The sequence below is a fragment of the Calliphora vicina genome, chromosome 4, assembly GCF_958450345.1.
Source record: "Calliphora vicina chromosome 4, idCalVici1.1, whole genome shotgun sequence".
In the NCBI taxonomy this organism is placed as follows: domain Eukaryota; kingdom Metazoa; phylum Arthropoda; class Insecta; order Diptera; family Calliphoridae; genus Calliphora; species Calliphora vicina.
In genome coordinates this window covers 109004034-109024186 of record NC_088783.1, presented here as the reverse complement: position 1 = coordinate 109024186, position 20153 = coordinate 109004034, and the positions used below count along the sequence as shown (strand labels likewise).

At 32.5% G+C, this 20153-nt stretch overlaps 1 protein-coding gene across 1 annotated transcript in view; it reads right to left on the bottom strand.

Moving 5' to 3' along the window:
- Positions 1-6122: 6122 nt before the first annotated feature.
- The window catches only part of LOC135958669 (uncharacterized), a 65919-nt gene continuing 51888 nt past the window's right edge, over positions 6123-20153 (bottom strand). The window contains exon 7 of the mRNA XM_065509561.1: positions 6123-7073. Coding sequence (XP_065365633.1) covers positions 6123-7073 — 951 coding nt within the window. The remainder of the gene's footprint in view (positions 7074-20153) is intronic.

The window sequence follows — 20153 nt, the reverse complement described above, 5'->3', positions numbered from 1 at the left end:
AAATAATTATTTACTCAAGCAAGTTTTTGCTATTATTGTATGAGCTAGGAGAAGTTTTTTAAATGTCAAAGCAGCAAAACATTCATTTGTTGCCTTATAATCGCACTTGAACTGTTTTCGACAGCAAATTTATATTGACGGCAATTCAGTTATTTGATGAAGGTAATCAAGAGCATGTATACGTGTAAATACGAGTATTGGGAAATTCGTTGTCACAAATATTGAGGTGTTGTATTGAATGGCAATGTTGAGAGTGTCAGTTATTGGTTGGGGGAAATGTAATTATTTTGCAAACAAAAAATCGAGTAAGGAAATAAAATATTTTGATATGGGTTTAACTTGTTTTGCACATACTAAAAATATTGGATTAATGATTTAATTTTAATAAGTTATGGTGCGAGAGTAAAGAATGGTAAAGCCCCAGACGTAGATAACATCAACCCAGAACTGCTTATGGCCGATCCCTATCTTGGTGGATGATACGGCCCATTATCGAAAACTTCTGGACATCACATGCACTTCCCGCTGAGCTCAATATTGGGGTACCAAAAAAGGGTGACCTGACGGAATGTCGAAACTGGAGGGGCATAACCTTATTGCCAATGATTAACAAGGTAATAGCGCATATCCTTCATGACAGATTATCCTCATCACTGTCTTCTCAACTTCGACCTGAGCAGGCTGGTTTTAGGGCACATCACTCATGCACGGATCACGTGAATAGCCTCCGTATTATTGTCGAACAATCGGTGGAATGGCGATCCCCTCTGTATTGCATATTTATAGACTTTGCTAAAGCCTTCGATACCCTTCACCAGCAGGCTATTTGGCAAGCGCTACAATGCAAAGGAGTTCCACATGAATTGATTGATTTAATCCGTGCCTTATACCGGGATTCAACATGTATGGTGATACATGAACGCAATATAGGAAGACCCTTTAAGGTTAACGCAGATGTACGACAAGGCTGTGTTTTATCGCCGTTGCTGTTCAATATAGTGCTTGACGTTATAATGCTGAAGGCAACGACTAATAGAACAGTCATCACTTGGGGCCTAACTGGACGACTCGAGGATCTAGATTATGCCGACGACATATGTCTCCTAGCTCACACATTCAACGATATGGCAGCCAAACTAGGGGAAATACAGACCACGGAAAGTGATGCAGGCTTGCATATTAACATTGGAAAGACCAAGGTAATGCGTTTAAATACCACCAACTACCAAAAGTTTCAAATAGACAACGCAGATCTTGAAGATGTCCAATCGTTTATATATCTGGGTAGTGTCATATCGGCAACAGGCGGCTCGCGAGAGGATATTACAAATCGCATCAAAAAAGGCAAATCAAGCATTTGGGGCACTGCAAAAAGTATGGAAATCACCCCAAATTCATCTGAAGACCAAGCTCCACCTCTTCTCATCTAACGTGCGTTCCATCCTGTTGTATGGCTGTGAATCCTGGAACTCCACAGCTAGCGACTTGCAATCCTTGCAGGTGTTCATTAATCGCTCGTTACGAAAACTGCTCAAGATATTCTGGCCGAATGTTATCTCAAACAGAGACCTGTGGGAAAGAGCAGGAGAAACACCAATACGTAACTAGATAATCATTCGTAAATGGAGTTGGATTGGCCATGTTCTCAGACGCACCAACGACAACGTATCTAAGATGGCAATTGATTGGAACCCCCAAGGCAGTAGAAGAAGAGGCACACCCGCCAACACCTGGAGGAGAAAAATAGAGACTGAAGCAAACTTAAATGGAAAGTCTTGGGCCGAAGTGAAGCTGATAGCACGGGATAGATCACAATGGAAAAACTTTGTTGTGGCCCTTTGTTCCACCTTGGAACTATAGGAATCAATATATAATATATGGTGCGAGATTAGGATATACTCAATCAGCAATTTCAAAACGTTTTCAAGCAGCAGGATTCATCCAAAAGTAGGGAAATTGGGTATCTTACAAATTGAAGCAGATAGACCTTGAAATACGATTTTGTAAGTATAACATGAACACTTTAAAAGAAACTAATTTCTGCACAGAGTCATTACTTGCGAAGCCCGGGCAACCAGACGAAACGACACCAGAGCCAAAGAGCTAGAGCGAGATTTATCTAACTTAGAAGGAATCAGCTATTGGAAAATATTGGGAGCCAAAATAACTGCACATCTTTTGAGGCCAAGAACGAATCAAGCCAATATTGGATACTCTGTTCCAAAGTGAAGCGTATTGCAGAGAGAACGTTCAATCGAAAGAAATAGCATTCGGACGAGGCAACGTTTGCACTATAAAGCGGATGAAGCAAAATTTCCCAACCACTTTATTTTAATAAAAAATCGTCTTTCAGCGTGTTTCAGCTTCAATTCATATTTCCCTGCTTTTGGATGAATCCTGCTTGCTGACTCAGTAGCTCCCAATGATTTCGCAAGCTCTTTTTGAGTTTGACAACTATCTTCATTGAGTAAAAAATTTTTCTTTTTAATTTTTTTATTTAAATTTAAAAAAAAAAATGTTTTGTTTTAAAATTTTTTTGGGTTAAAAAAAAATTCGGCTTAAAAAATATTTTTTCCGAGCAAATAATACAAAACGAAGGCTTTCGAGACGCATTCTACTTATGCTTTTTATACCCTTCACCATGAGTGGCAAGGGTTTATATAAGTTTGTCATTCCGTTTGGATCGTTATAGATAGCAAATATATCGGGAATTATTCCGGCTCGGTTGCTATTTAAAATCGACAAAATCGTCCCACAAATCGAGCCCTTAGCGCCAAATTATCGTAAGCGACATTTTCAAAAATGTTTTTTTATTGCAAAAATTAAAATTTTATGGACCGACTGATGTTTTAGCGTTCTCAGAATATCAAAATTGTTAATAACTTCAAAATTATAGGGGGTAAGATTTTATCGTAAGTCAATGTTTATATTTTACAGTAAACAAATTTTATCGTAAGCGACACACAGAGGTATAGAAAAAAAAGAGGGAAATAAATCTGAAACTTCTAAATGGTTAGATTGGTTTGAATGAAATTTCAATAGCGCAAAGAAGAAGTGTTGTCGAGTTTAAGTTTTGAACGTTGACCTCATAGGTCCACCAGGAGCGCGACTAAGGGTCCTCACAATAGGACACCTCGTTACATTTTTAAAATGATCCTATTTCTTCGTTTGAGTTCCGATTTCAAAAAAGTACACATATAGAATCTTCACAACGAGCACTACAAAAACCAGGTCGTAGCTATCAATAGGATTGGTAAAAAGAAACATTTGTACCCACCCTACTCCAGTTTTTTGATAGCAGAGTATCCAAATATTTCCCGATTTTCTCAAGTTTTCCTCTGTTGGACTAACAACACATGTATTTCTCAAATAAAAAAGGAAATGTTTAAAAATAATGACTAAGTCCAAAGTTATATGCATTTGAATTTAGAAAATTTTAAAATGGCGATTTTTGCTAATTTTTTGGCAAAAAAGAACTTTTCTTCTTTTTAAATTATCGCAAAAAATTTCCAAAAGGTATGTATAAGGAATTTATACTTTCTGGAAACTAAGTTTCGATAAAATATTTTAAATGAAATAAAATTTAAAAGTTGTTGTTACCAAAAAAAACTCATTTTTTATGTAAAATTAAACTTTAGGGCAAAATTTCTCAAATCGCATATTCGATATCAAACTACAGTAACCGATTTTAGGTGGCCTAATATGTTTCTAATTATTTTGTAAAGGGTTCCGATAACCCCGATTCTGGTATGGATATTATAGCCAAAAAAAATAAAAATTCCATTTTTGGAATTTTTCAACACTTTTTTAGGAATTGTGGGATTGCTGATAATAAATTTTAAAATTCGTTTTTATTTTTCCATTTTAAATAGAAAAATCTACATAGCTGTGAAATTTCATTAAAAACTATTCATAAATAAAAATTTAATTTCAATTCGAAAAATTTTTATCTATGCAAAAATTCAATAAAAAATTTGTTTTTTGGCATATTTTTCAATAAAGTATTCATTAATTTTTAATTGTTAAAAGTTATAAATATTTTTGAAAAATAGACAAATAGCTTGAACGAAATTATATTATATCGCATCATAACATTTTTAATTCTATATATAAATTTCAAAATAATACAAAAAAACGTTCTCTTGTAAAATTTGTGTTTTGTCGCTTACGATAATTTGGAGAAATGGCTGAGATATAAAGAAAAAAAAAAACGGGACAACCATGATTTTTGACTTATTTTTGATCTATATCTGGATGACTAAGTCATTAATATAGACAATATGGATATCTAATGATAGATATTTAAAAGTCCATTGCAACGATGTATATAAGGCTATACAAAAGTAATTCTCCTATAAGAAAATGCTATAAATTTTGCGATTGGCCCCTAATGTCAGTTCTGTTTTGACATTTGTGTAGTAAACACATGCGAAATACACGTTAATGAACAATGTTACGCTACACTGCTCCAGAACGCGGAATATTGCTGACTATTTATTTGAACAATATTCGGTCGATGATTTTTCATCAAATCATGAGTGATGAGGCTCATTTCCATCTTAGCGGGTACTTAAATAAGCAAAATTTATGCTTCTGAGGCACTGAAAATCCGCGTGTAACCCACGAAGAGCCATTACACCCGGTCAAAGTCACTGTATGGTGTGCTGTTCGCTGGAGGAGTCATTGGACCTTTTTTCTTGGAAGACGTCGCGGTTACTGTGAATGGTAAGCGCTACAGAGCAATGATCAACGAGTTCTTTTTGCCGCAACTTGATGAAATGAGATTTGAAAACATGTGGTTCCAACATGACGGTGCAACGGCACACACTGCACGTGCCACAACCGATATGCTGAAGGATGCATTTCCCGGGCGCCTAATCTCCCGTTTTGGCGATTTGCACTGGCCAGCAAGATCGCCTGATTTGACCGCTCCAGACTTCTTTTTGTGGGGCTTTTTGAAGTCGCGGGTTTATGTCAACAAGCCACAGAATCTTGCAGCTCTTAAAGACAATATCCGTCAAGAATGTGAGGACCTATCGCCGGAAGTTTTGGCCAAAGTGATGGAAAATTTCATGAAAAGGGCTCAAATGACAATCAACTGCGGCGGCGGTCATTTACATGACATCATATTCTCGACCTGATGTAAAAAAAAATAAAAGACCAAATAAAAATAATCCACAAGAAGAATCAAAGTTTTTCATTTTTTTCTTTTATTAAAGCCAAAAAACATCGGAAGTTTACTTTTGCGCCACCTTGTATGTAAACGAAAATGGAAGTGGATAGGTCACACACTACGTGAAGATGATAATGATATTGCCAAGCAAGACGACCTGGTCATACATGGAAGCGGCAGATTGAGGTGGAGTTGACGAAAGTTCGTGATAGCTGGATGGAAACTAAAGCCAGTATATACGACAGATCCGAATGGAAGGAACTAGTTACGGCCCTATGTTCATTATAAGTACAACAGGAATTAAAATATATGTACTATACTGAAGATTTCGCTTAACTTGCAACTTGAATTTCAAACTTACCAGTTCATTAAAATCTAACTTTTACTTTAATAAAGAAAACAACTTATTATTTTATTTTTCCAACAATTATCACATTTATTATTTTGTTTTTCGTATTTTTACAAATATCTTTCTTCACTAAATAATAAAACATTTATGCAGTTTTAATAATAACAATAACTTAATAAATTTAGTTAATTTTACAAAGTGAAGTAATTCACTATAAAAATTTAAATTGTTTAGACATTTTAGAGCATCCAATAGCATTTCATTTAATATTTTTTCAAACTTAAACCAATTCAACAAAGCAGTGTATAAATATCTTAAAATGTGATTTAGCATTCATATTAAAAAAGAACGTAAGGGACACTATTTCTTTCTTTTAAATAAAATAAATTAAAGGTACTTGAAAATAAAAGTAATACAAATTATTAGCTTTCGAAAATTGAGTATTTATTTAGCCGGAAACAAAATCTCATAATAAAGCCTAGTCTCAACATTAAATTCTTGTCAAGTTTTCTTTTCTGACTAACTATGTCATCCATTGGGATGTCAGGAGAATTTCGATCTTAAATAACTTCATGTTTTGCCATAAATACCGCCACTATCTCATGACTTACTGCCACCAATATCTGTTTGCTCTGATTGCTCTTCAGCTTGCGATTCACTGTGTACTTGAGCCACATGCAACACTTGCTCTAAATCCACAGGTTTCGCTACTACCACATCATCCTCCAAGCCATGATCTATACTTTCACAGCGCATAAAGGATTGTCGGCGACGACGAAGGGCCAAACTAGTAGAAGGCTGAGGTTCCTCAGCTATTTCATCTTCAGCTTCTGCCTGTATGGAGGCCTCTACCACACCATCACCTTCACAGCTGCTGACATGAGTAACCTTAATATGCACATTGTCAGCTTCTAGAGACTCAATGCGATCCAGACTTGAGGGCAATGAGTACTCCTGGGAAGGTTGTTTCTGATGTTCTGGAGATTTTGCGGCCTTACTATTCCTCCTGTGGGCAGGCACTTCTTCTAGTTTTATCTTTTGCTTTTCATGTTTCAATCTTTGCTCTTCATCGATATGCACTAGTAAAAAGGGCAGCTTGAGGGACAATTCCCCACCCATTCCAGACAAAGTTAGTTTGACTTTTACATAGTAAGAAACATAAATGGCGAAAACATTACGTTCATCGCTGTTGGTGGGGGCATGAGTGACAGCAGCTGTTAAAGCGGTGGGAGGTATAAGAACACCAGGACTTGAGCATTTATTGGGCGAGTGATTGGCTTGCATAAGAAAATGGGGAGTGCGTAAAGCAGAGGCTGCTATATCGGCTGTTATTTCATCTGGTTCGGTGCTTCGCTGTAGTGTATCTTCTAAGGCGATCCAATTTTTGGTGGCTCCACGTTGAGGCTTTAAAATCACGGTGGTATTAAGAGTAGTGCCGGGGGCCACATGCTGGTCTACGGGTGGCGGTGAGACATTGTCAGAGTCAGCTACCACATTCTTAAATTTACCATTGTTAAACATGCAGACATCCACATGTTGGATGGCACAGACCTGAAAGAAACAGAGAAAATACTTTAGTCTTAAGAAGCCTTTAAAATGTGCCTAAAGATAGGCAATATATTTAAAGAAAACAGTTACCAAAAGAAATAAAACGTTACCAAATAGTCGGTCTGTTTGCTGTTTTCTTTTAAATACCATAATTTTACTTATAAATTCTTGATATTAAGTAGATTTTCCAAATAATATTAATTTCCTATAAATAAATCTTGATTTCTAAATTTACTGGTTTTTCTTTTACTTTCCTGTTACATCTACTTATTGTACAAATGTAATTTAATCAAAATTGTTATATACATATATTTGTTTGTTGAAATTCTTAAACAGGCATTGCTTACATAGAATTATACAGTAAAAATCCATTCAGAGTATTCATGTTTTAACAGCATTCTCCATGTAGTTGTATTAATATTATTTTATCATTATGTACATGTCAATTTCCTGGCAAACAAAACATACCACATCTTCTACACGGCCACCATCAAAGTCTACGTCTTAAACTAAACAAATAAGATTACATTGCCTTCCCTGAATCTGATAATGTAATATCTCACAGTAGGCCAGAATATAAACATATGAGAAAATTCATAACTAACAACCCGATTTGCAAGGAATTTGAAATATCAGACCTTTTAACAAACTTTAAAACTTAAGTAGAAAATGTTAGCTTCTTTAGATTATCTGCAATTCACTGGTCGCTTTCTTAGCCCCTTCGATAATGAGATATATTCTACTACCCTATCCTATATATCATTGAAAGTATCAGATTCTAATGTAGTTCCAATTAAATAATGTTTCAATAATATTATTTAGAACAATATTTTATTTAGTCTTGTATATTCCGCAATATATTATCTAACCTGTTTCACTGTACATGTCTCTCTTAAATTCCTTTGAGATGTAATTGTATTAACTCTGTAAGTATGTATACGTGTGATTATTGGCAAAACTAATCTACATTTCCAAGCCTACTTACTAATGAAAATTATACAACACATAAAGATAAATGATAAAGAGATTGGAGCATACTTTAAGGCTTGTGGCATTATTCATAGACACATTTATATAACATATCTACTTATTTTGAAGTGCTAGCTAACAAATTGTATTTCAGTTTACTAAATAAATAAAAATGTGGTCTAAAAAGAATAATACTAATTCAACAATTTTTATATAGTTATTTTAACCAGCTCAAATTACATTGTTTCTCCTTCCACAAATATTATACAATAGTAATATAAACTATACCTCAGCCTTAGAGCATGCTACATATTCAATTGATAAAAATACACAATTAGAACTAATTTAGAGAAACTAAAATAACAAGGACTATGACTAGACTATGACTAGACTATGACTAGACTATGACTAGACTATGACTAGACTATGACTAGACTATGACTAGACTATGACTAGACTATGACTAGACTATGACTAGACTATGACTAGACTATGACTAGACTATGACTAGACTATGACTAGACTATGACTAGACTATGACTAGACTATGACTAGACTATGACTAGACTATGACTAGACTATGACTAGACTATGACTAGACTATGACTAGACTATGACTAGACTATGACTAGACTATGACTAGACTATGACTAGACTATGACTAGACTATGACTAGACTATGACTAGACTATGACTAGACTATGACTAGACTATGACTAGACTATGACTAGACTATGACTAGACTATGACTAGACTATGACTAGACTATGACTAGACTATGACTAGACTATGACTAGACTATGACTAGACTATGACTAGACTATGACTAGACTATGACTAGACTATGACTAGACTATGACTAGACTATGACTAGACTATGACTAGACTATGACTAGACTATGACTAGACTATGACTAGACTATGACTAGACTATGACTAGACTATGACTAGACTATGACTAGACTATGACTAGACTATGACTAGACTATGACTAGACTATGACTAGACTATGACTAGACTATGACTAGACTATGACTAGACTATGACTAGACTATGACTAGACTATGACTAGACTATGACTAGACTATGACTAGACTATGACTAGACTATGACTAGACTATGACTAGACTATGACTAGACTATGACTAGACTATGACTAGACTATGACTAGACTATGACTAGACTATGACTAGACTATGACTAGACTATGACTAGACTATGACTAGACTATGACTAGACTATGACTAGACTATGACTAGACTATGACTAGACTATGACTAGACTATGACTAGACTATGACTAGACTATGACTAGACTATGACTAGACTATGACTAGACTATGACTAGACTATGACTAGACTATGACTAGACTATGACTAGACTATGACTAGACTATGACTAGACTATGACTAGACTATGACTAGACTATGACTAGACTATGACTAGACTATGACTAGACTATGACTAGACTATGACTAGACTATGACTAGACTATGACTAGACTATGACTAGACTATGACTAGACTATGACTAGACTATGACTAGACTATGACTAGACTATGACTAGACTATGACTAGACTATGACTAGACTATGACTAGACTATGACTAGACTATGACTAGACTATGACTAGACTATGACTAGACTATGACTAGACTATGACTAGACTATGACTAGACTATGACTAGACTATGACTAGACTATGACTAGACTATGACTAGACTATGACTAGACTATGACTAGACTATGACTAGACTATGACTAGACTATGACTAGACTATGACTAGACTATGACTAGACTATGACTAGACTATGACTAGACTATGACTAGACTATGACTAGACTATGACTAGACTATGACTAGACTATGACTAGACTATGACTAGACTATGACTAGACTATGACTAGACTATGACTAGACTATGACTAGACTATGACTAGACTATGACTAGACTATGACTAGACTATGACTAGACTATGACTAGACTATGACTAGACTATGACTAGACTATGACTAGACTATGACTAGACTATGACTAGACTATGACTAGACTATGACTAGACTATGACTAGACTATGACTAGACTATGACTAGACTATGACTAGACTATGACTAGACTATGACTAGACTATGACTAGACTATGACTAGACTATGACTAGACTATGACTAGACTATGACTAGACTATGACTAGACTATGACTAGACTATGACTAGACTATGACTAGACTATGACTAGACTATGACTAGACTATGACTAGACTATGACTAGACTATGACTAGACTATGACTAGACTATGACTAGACTATGACTAGACTATGACTAGACTATGACTAGACTATGACTAGACTATGACTAGACTATGACTAGACTATGACTAGACTATGACTAGACTATGACTAGACTATGACTAGACTATGACTAGACTATGACTAGACTATGACTAGACTATGACTAGACTATGACTAGACTATGACTAGACTATGACTAGACTATGACTAGACTATGACTAGACTATGACTAGACTATGACTAGACTATGACTAGACTATGACTAGACTATGACTAGACTATGACTAGACTATGACTAGACTATGACTAGACTATGACTAGACTATGACTAGACTATGACTAGACTATGACTAGACTATGACTAGACTATGACTAGACTATGACTAGACTATGACTAGACTATGACTAGACTATGACTAGACTATGACTAGACTATGACTAGACTATGACTAGACTATGACTAGACTATGACTAGACTATGACTAGACTATGACTAGACTATGACTAGACTATGACTAGACTATGACTAGACTATGACTAGACTATGACTAGACTATGACTAGACTATGACTAGACTATGACTAGACTATGACTAGACTATGACTAGACTATGACTAGACTATGACTAGACTATGACTAGACTATGACTAGACTATGACTAGACTATGACTAGACTATGACTAGACTATGACTAGACTATGACTAGACTATGACTAGACTATGACTAGACTATGACTAGACTATGACTAGACTATGACTAGACTATGACTAGACTATGACTAGACTATGACTAGACTATGACTAGACTATGACTAGACTATGACTAGACTATGACTAGACTATGACTAGACTATGACTAGACTATGACTAGACTATGACTAGACTATGACTAGACTATGACTAGACTATGACTAGACTATGACTAGACTATGACTAGACTATGACTAGACTATGACTAGACTATGACTAGACTATGACTAGACTATGACTAGACTATGACTAGACTATGACTAGACTATGACTAGACTATGACTAGACTATGACTAGACTATGACTAGACTATGACTAGACTATGACTAGACTATGACTAGACTATGACTAGACTATGACTAGACTATGACTAGACTATGACTAGACTATGACTAGACTATGACTAGACTATGACTAGACTATGACTAGACTATGACTAGACTATGACTAGACTATGACTAGACTATGACTAGACTATGACTAGACTATGACTAGACTATGACTAGACTATGACTAGACTATGACTAGACTATGACTAGACTATGACTAGACTATGACTAGACTATGACTAGACTATGACTAGACTATGACTAGACTATGACTAGACTGTGACTAGACTATGACTAGACTATGACTAGACTATGACTAGACTATGACTAGACTATGACTAGACTGTGACTAGACTATGACTAGACTATGACTAGACTATGACTAGACTATGACTAGACTATGACTAGACTATGACTAGACTATGACTAGACTATGACTAGACTATGACTAGACTATGACTAGACTATGACTAGACTATGACTAGACTGTGACTAGACTATGACTAGACTGTGACTAGACTATGACTAGACTATGACTAGACTATGACTAGACTATGACTAGACTATGACTAGACTATGACTAGACTATGACTAGACTATGACTAGACTATGACTAGACTATGGCTAGACTATGACTAGACTATGACTAGACTATGACTAGACTATGACTAGACTCTGACTAGACTATGACTAGACTATGACTAGACTATGACTAGACTATGACTAGACTCTGACTAGACTATGACTAGACTATGACTAGACTATGACTAGACTATGACTAGACTATGACTAGACTATGACCAGACTATGACTAGACTATGACTAGACTATGACTAGACTATGACTAGACTATGACCAGACTATGACTAGACTCTGACTAGACTATGACTAGACTATGACTAGACTATGACTAGACTATGACTAGACTATGACTAGACTAAGACTGTTTTACTCACGTAATTCAAAGTGTTTTGATTCAAAATTAAATTTTTTTATTTTAATAAATTCATTTTATTTTTTTTGTCCATATTTTGTGCATTCATGAAAACATAAATTAAATAAATTGTGTTTATTTCACTCAATTATTTTAAAGTGTAGAATTTTTTATACGGCTCAATAAATAAACTAATTTAAAGTAAATGTTTAACAATTTTGCGCTACAATGCTTTCGAAAGATTTTGAGTTAAATATTTTTGTATTTTTTAAGATTTAAAGACTTTAAGACTTAAGACTAAAGACTTTATTTTTAAAATTTTATATTTTTTATAGATACCTTATTTTAAAGGCTAAAATTTTATATTTATTTGCAGAATTTTATGTTGCAAAATAAACCATAAAATCTTTAATATTAGCATAACATAAGGGGCTTGTTAGAATATATGTATTAAAACAGTAAAATATAAAAGGAAGCAGTAAAATTCTGCAGATTTTATTTAAACATATAAGACTGGTATAAGACAGGGTTAATAATATTATGTTTGTTTAACAAACTTTCTACAAGAAATAAGTTTTTATTGCTTAAATTTTGTTTAAAAGTATACTTTTTATTGCTACAGAAAAGAAAGAAGCTAAGCATATTGTTAGGTGTTGGTTAAATTATTTATGGATATTATATTTTAAGACTGTCTAAGATTTAATAGTGAAATTTGTTGGATAATTTGATTAATCAATTATAAAAATTATAAATTAGAAATAATTTTTCTGTATATTATTCTATGTTAAATTTAAGCACTCTGCAAAGAGTTTCTTTGTAATTTCATTTTAAAATAAATATTTTTAGTTTAAACTTATTTTTAATATAGGAATTTAATTTGGTACTTATATCTTATTTTTGTTAAATATATTTTGATAAAAAAATAACAAATAATGGAATTTTCTAAAACTCAATTAAGTCAATATAAATTTACATTAAGCGAGCTATTTTAAGAAAGACATGATAAATTACTATCATTCTGGCCTTTCAAAAGTTTTGTATGTATGTTATACTTTTAGTTTGAATTAAAAATATGTTTAAATTCCCATACAAAATATATTTAGCAATTTGTAGCCAATTAAAATCATTAGCAATATAAAGTAAAACTTTAGTTTTACTTAAAAGGACAAGAAACTAAATGTAGCTCTACTTGTTGCATAATTTCAGGCTAAAAACCATAAAATTGTATTTTCTTTTAATACCAATTAAACAAATTAATTTTTATATTAGAAAACTACAGCTTAAAATAGCTACTAATAGAATTAAAATGTTTTAAATGAAATTATGTTACAATATTGTAAAATTATATTACAATGTAGTGTTCCAAGAGCAAATGTTTTGTGTTGCCTACATTAGGGGGTCTTTATTTTAGTTTAAGATAATAAAACTTGTTCATGAAACTTTTCTTATTTTATTTAGTAATACTATGTTTTAATTGGTGTGTTTCATAATTTCATTTGTTAAAAATATAAATCTTATTGAATAAACTTTACTTTTTTAAACAAAAATTAACATAACTTTGCTTTTAGTAAAACATTAGTAAAACAGTTTGGATGATAAATGAACTAATAACATTATATAAAAGAAAAGTTTCAATTGTCGAAAAAATTTACAATAATTAAAACCTTAAAAAAAAGAAATTTGAATTCGTTGTTATTGAAAATAAATAAATTATAGCTAAATAAATATTTTTTGGAAGAAACGTATCTATGCCAACGATATTCCTTTTAATATATTCATTGACTAGTCATGTAGGGCGGTAATGCTAAAATTATTTAAGTTATTTTTTTGTAATCATGCTTCACCAAGCAATAATTTTGTTATTTCAGCAATGAGTTGTAATAAAATCTTAAATGGAAACACTGTTTTTCAATTAAAATATACTTGCAAACAATAAAAAAATTAAAGCATACTTGTAGGAGGCAATTAAATTTTATTTATTGCATATCACAAGCGATGAAATCAATGAACAAATTATTTAAGCTGAATAAAGGTAATAATTAATAAAGAAAACAGGGAAAATTATTCAACATTTTGTAGAAAATTGCAAATGCAAGGTCAAAAAGCTATTAAAATATTAAGAAAGGAACCAATAAAAAACAAAAAAAAATACCCAATTTAGCCCAAAGTCATGCACTTTTTTTATGGACCTCCAAAGACTTGGGGCCTCGGTGTCATTTTTGCAAAAAAGTGATTATTTTCTCAGGCTCATGTCTGGCAAACAGTTCGGAATGTTGATTTACTCTCTAAGGCAGAGTTGTAGCCCTTGTCATATAGAACAAAACGAATCAAAAAAACTACATCTTCAAGACAAAATCGGAAAAAACTTTAAAAAACCGTTCAAAATCAACTACAAAAATGTACCTAAGATCTAAACCAGCGAAATGCAAACTCACACCTCTACAGTTTTTAGATATTGTAGTTGTATGCGTTGAGTATTATTCTTTGGCAAAAACAAAAACAAATAGCTGAAATAATGAAATAAACAAGCACAAAAGCGTAACACAACCTGCTTCTATCAATGCTCATGCGAGACTGACTGTTTTTATACAATGTGTGTGCTTGCGTACATGTGAAAATAAAAAGAAGAGAGCTCATTTGAGAGCTCACTGCAGCTCGCTGATCTAAACATATGAACTTCCTAGGAATGATTCTTAACACCATTTAGGTAGGTCAAGTTAGTAAGAAAAAACTAAAGAAATGCGGTGTTTTGGGCCATAAACTATTAAATTATTATAAACTAAAGCATACTTTTAGACAGCTTAAAAAAAATTATTTCTAAATTTATTTCGAATTTTTCTTTTTGTTTTTATATTCACAATTTTTGTTCTTTATGACAAGGGCTACAACTTTGCCGCAGAGATTAAATCAAAATTCCGAACTGTTTCAAAGATATGAGCCTGAGCAAATGATAACTTTTTAGCAAAAATGACACTGAGGCCGAGAGTGCATTACTTCGGCAAAACGGGTATTTTTTTGTTCTTTTATCACGTACTGGTGTCCGTATATGGTTATATTTCCATGACTTAACAAATTACACAAAGTGTTATTAACCAAAGCATTCGATATACGTGCCCATTCAGCCATTGGAAAGCATTCAATGGAGATTATGCAGGAATTATACAAAATGCTGGACATTGTTATGAGAAAAGCAAAGCAGAGCTAACAATAAATATACCCAAGAAAATACTAATAATAAAGTCCACATGTTGACCATTTTTCTATCCAAAACTTCCAACTCCAGAAGGTAAACGTTTTATATCCAGATGGTATCATAACATCGCATAGTGGGGTCAAATAGCCTTTTTTACGGATTTATTAATATCTCAACAACAATAATAGCGACGCTCGCAAAATTTTACGTGGATATCTCTTAGAACAATCCGCATATTCTAACAAAATTTTAGGGATATAGGAGGGGGAAGTCAATTACCCACCATATAAAATAATTATTAATTGTGCTATTTCTATAGAACTGTAATAGTTATGAACACTAAATTTGCTGCGACTAACTCTAAAGACAAACTACACTTTCCACCAAAATCGGAAGGGTATAGGAGGGTGGAATCGGGTTCCCCCCATACAAATTAATTATTAATTTTCCTATATCTAAAGAACTACATCAGTGAGACACACTAAATTTATGCATGTTATTGATAAAAAAATACCATATTGTTTTAAGATGATATCATTATATTAACTAGTAATGGGAGGTTGAATAATAGAGATCTTTGCCAACACCTGCCACTAAAAGACTTCATTTCCTGCAAAGTTTAAACGCTCTGCATTTAAATATATATAACACAATATTTAAAATGAGATAATATAAAAACTGCGATCGCGCTCACTAACATGATTTGTTATTAAGATAAATTGCCTGATATTGGATGACTTCGTATTAGCCACAAGAAAAAACTTCGAATTAATCACAAAAAAAACGTTTAAACAAGGAAAATAAATCTGTAACTTTTAAACCCTTAGCCCGATTTTAATAAAATTTCACGTGCGCATAGGGGAAGTGTTGTCGAATTTCGAAATTCGAAATATTTTTGTTCCGATTCCAATTATCTCTTATAGCTTAGGAGATATTCGCATTTTAAAATTATGTTTTCAACATTTTTACCCACCCTACTCCAGTTTTTTGATGACCGCTGGTCCAAATATTTCCCGATTTTTGCCATTTTTCTTTTTGAATTTCTTCCCCTTTGCGCATGTGAAATTTCATTAAAATCAGACTAAGGGTTTAGAAGTTACAGCTTTATTTCCCTCTTTTTATACCCTTCACCATGAGTGGCAAGGGTATATATAAGTTTGTCATTCCGTTTGTAATTTCTACATTTTTCATTTGCGACCCCACAAAGTATATATGTATATTCTGAATCGTTATAGATAGCGGAGTCGATATAGCTATGTCCGTCTGTCCGTCTGTGTGTTGAAATCAACTTTCTGAATCCCCCAAATAACTTACATACACGAATGATACATCAATATCTCCGAAATTCTTCCGGCTCGGTTGCTATTTAAAATCGGTCCATAAATGGCTGAGATATAAGGAAAAATCCAGGACAACCTCGATTTTTTACCTATTTTTGACCCATATCTGGATTACTAAATCATTAATATAGACAATATGGATATATAATGATAGATATTTCAAAGACCTGTGCAACGACGTATATAAGACCATAGTAAGTTGGACCTACAATCAAAATCGGAAAAAAAATTTTTAACCCGATTTTTTTTTTTCACAAAAATTTTTATTCACTAATTATTAAAAAAAAAAAATTTAAAAACTAAAAAAAAATTTAAAAAACAATTTCGAAAAAACAACTGGAAAAAAAATTTAAATTTTGTTTACCTAAAAATATTTAAAATTTTTATTTTAAAGTATAATTTGGTGAAGGGTATATAAGATTCGGCACAGCCGAATATAGCTCTCTTACTTGTTTTTTCTCATACCACTGTGCGACAGCGATAAAACGTTTATCAGAATCGCAAAGTGCTTTTTGTTGGTAGACTTAACGGGTGAAGCTGTTACTATTTTACATATAACTTATGAGGCGCAGCGATGCACAACCTAATTTTTTCTGGAACAACGCTTAACTGTCCAGGCTTTTAAAATATATTAAATTCTCTACCCAGCTGAGCCCAGCTAATAACTTTATGTCCATTTGAACTGACAACATGCATTTTTTTGTTGCACTTCCAATATAAAAACTAATTTCAAAGCCACTTCCGCAAATAATTCAAATTTAAATTTAACCAAAACATATCAATAAATACCTGAACTTGATGGTTGCATAATTAGATTTGTTAATTTTTTGTATTTATTTGCGGAATTTTTTATTTTTATACCCATCACCTTCGTGAGAAGGGTATATGTATATAAGTTTGTCATTCCGTTTGTAATTTCTACATTTTTCATTTCCGACCCTATAAAGTATATATATTCTGGATCCTTATTGATAGCGGAGTCGATTAAGCCATGTCCGTCTATCTGTCCGTCTGTCTGTCTGTCTGTTGAAATCAATTTTCTAAAGACCCCAGATATCTTCGGGATCCAAATCTTCAATAATTCTGTCAGACATGCTTTCGAGAAGTTTGCTATTTAAAATCAGCAAAATCGGTCCATATATAACGGAGATATGAGCAAAAAACCGGGACAACCTCGATTTTTGATTTATATTTGATCTATATCTGGATTACTAAGTCATTAATATAGACAATATGGATATCTAATGATAAATATTTCAAAGTCCATTGCAACGATGTAGATAAGGCTATAGTAAGTTGGACATACAATGGGTCAAAATCGGTAAAAATATTTTTTAACCCGAATTTTTTTTCATAATTTTTAAAAAAAAAAAAAAAAATTTTAAAAAATTTCGAAAAAACTTTTTTTTAAAAAAAATTTGAAAAAATTAAAAAAATAATATTTTGTTTACCTAAAAATATTTAAACAAATTTATTTTAAAGTATAATTTGGTGAAGGGTATATAAGATTCAGGCACAGCCGAATATAGCTCTCTTATTTGTTTTTTTATCAATTTTTTAGGTTTTTTTTCTCACAATATGTAATTTCAACACGTGACTATAAAAATACAGTTTAATATTTCACATTAATTTTTTGCCTGCTGATGTAGAATTCTGTGCTCTTTAAGCTGGTACTTTCAGTTTTCACGAAACTTGAAATTTGTTTTTCAATTAATCCGCAAAATTAGTATGTTTGGCTACTCTGTGCATCGACTAGAGAATTCTCTGATTATGTCAGATTCATGCTGATAGTGTGTAAGTCAGCATCAATCTTGACTCGTAGAAAAATGAAAATGTTTAATTCGTGTGTTAAATCTTTAATTTTCTATCAGTGCTATACATGAAATATGTTTTAAAAAATGTATATAACCTTTCAGTTATTCAGTTAGTATTCACCAACAAATGCCTATGGAGAATACTTATTAAGAATTTTCTGGTCTAACTAAATATGGAACAGAAAACTTTGCATACTCACTCATCAATAAAAAATTACAAATATTACTTTTGATGATGAAATGACGATGGATTGTCAATACTCTACGAAGAAGTGGAGTGAATATACCTTTAAATTATTGTACAGATAGATTTTCTTTCTCTATCGCAGAGTAGGTTTAGGTACTACAGGTCGTACGTTCATAATTCAGGGTCAGGGCTATCATGATATCTGTTTAATGATGCCTTTCTTTAAGATTCAAGAACTTAATTTGCTTGTTTATTTATTTAAAACTTCTTTAGAATTTCAAAATGACATGTAATCAATATCTTAATGCTACACATCTGTACTCTGCTACACTTAAACGTAATGTAATTTTATTTATTTGTTTTGTTTCCTACTTATCGTAAACATATAGCCTGTCTTTAAACAATGCATTTTGTTTACATTTAGCAATTTGTAGCATACTTTTAAGTACCATAGAATATTTAACGATCCCTTACTTAATATGTATGTTGTACAAATGAAAAACGTAAACATTTTAATTGTGGCATAAAACTGTAGCAAAGTTATAGAAAACAAGAATATGTTGAAATCATAGCATGAAGCAGCTGTTTTGATCAGTAGCTTATAAATGAAATGTTTTTAAAAGCATGCTTTTAGGGTTAATGGAAAGGAAGTATTGTTTTATCTTTGAATGGACAGACTTTTTTACTTTTAATATTTACAATTTAGATTTGTTTTTAGTCAGATATCATATTTGCGATCTTTTATTTTTTAAATTGGAAATTTGTGTTAAAATTGTTAATTGTGTTTTAATGTTCACAATTTTTATTTTATCATCCTTTTTCCTGTTGTAACTTTTTCTTATTTATCTCTTTTATAACCCTCATTAGAGTTTTAATTTTTCTTATTTTTCAATCGAAAACTTTTTAAATAAACAACTTTTTAAGCTGTTTGTTACTTTAACTTAATATATATTTCTCTTTTCTAGTTGGCCATATGGCCAGCATAAACATTTTTCCAACTCCATTTCATTTCTTTCTTTCTGTCTTTGCAGCAAGTATCTGTAAATGTTGTAATGCCATATGGCCAAAGAACAAACACAGTCCTCATTAAATATGACCCACAGAGAGCTGAATGTTGGGAAGGTCAAAAAATATGTGTACTATGTGTCTTAATGTGCACAAGTGTCTTGGTTTATAAAATATGGATTTTTATTTGTTTGGCAAACAGATGGAACTTAAAATGGTGCCTATATTCTAGAAAATTACAATTTGTACATATGAAATTAAAATTTTTGAG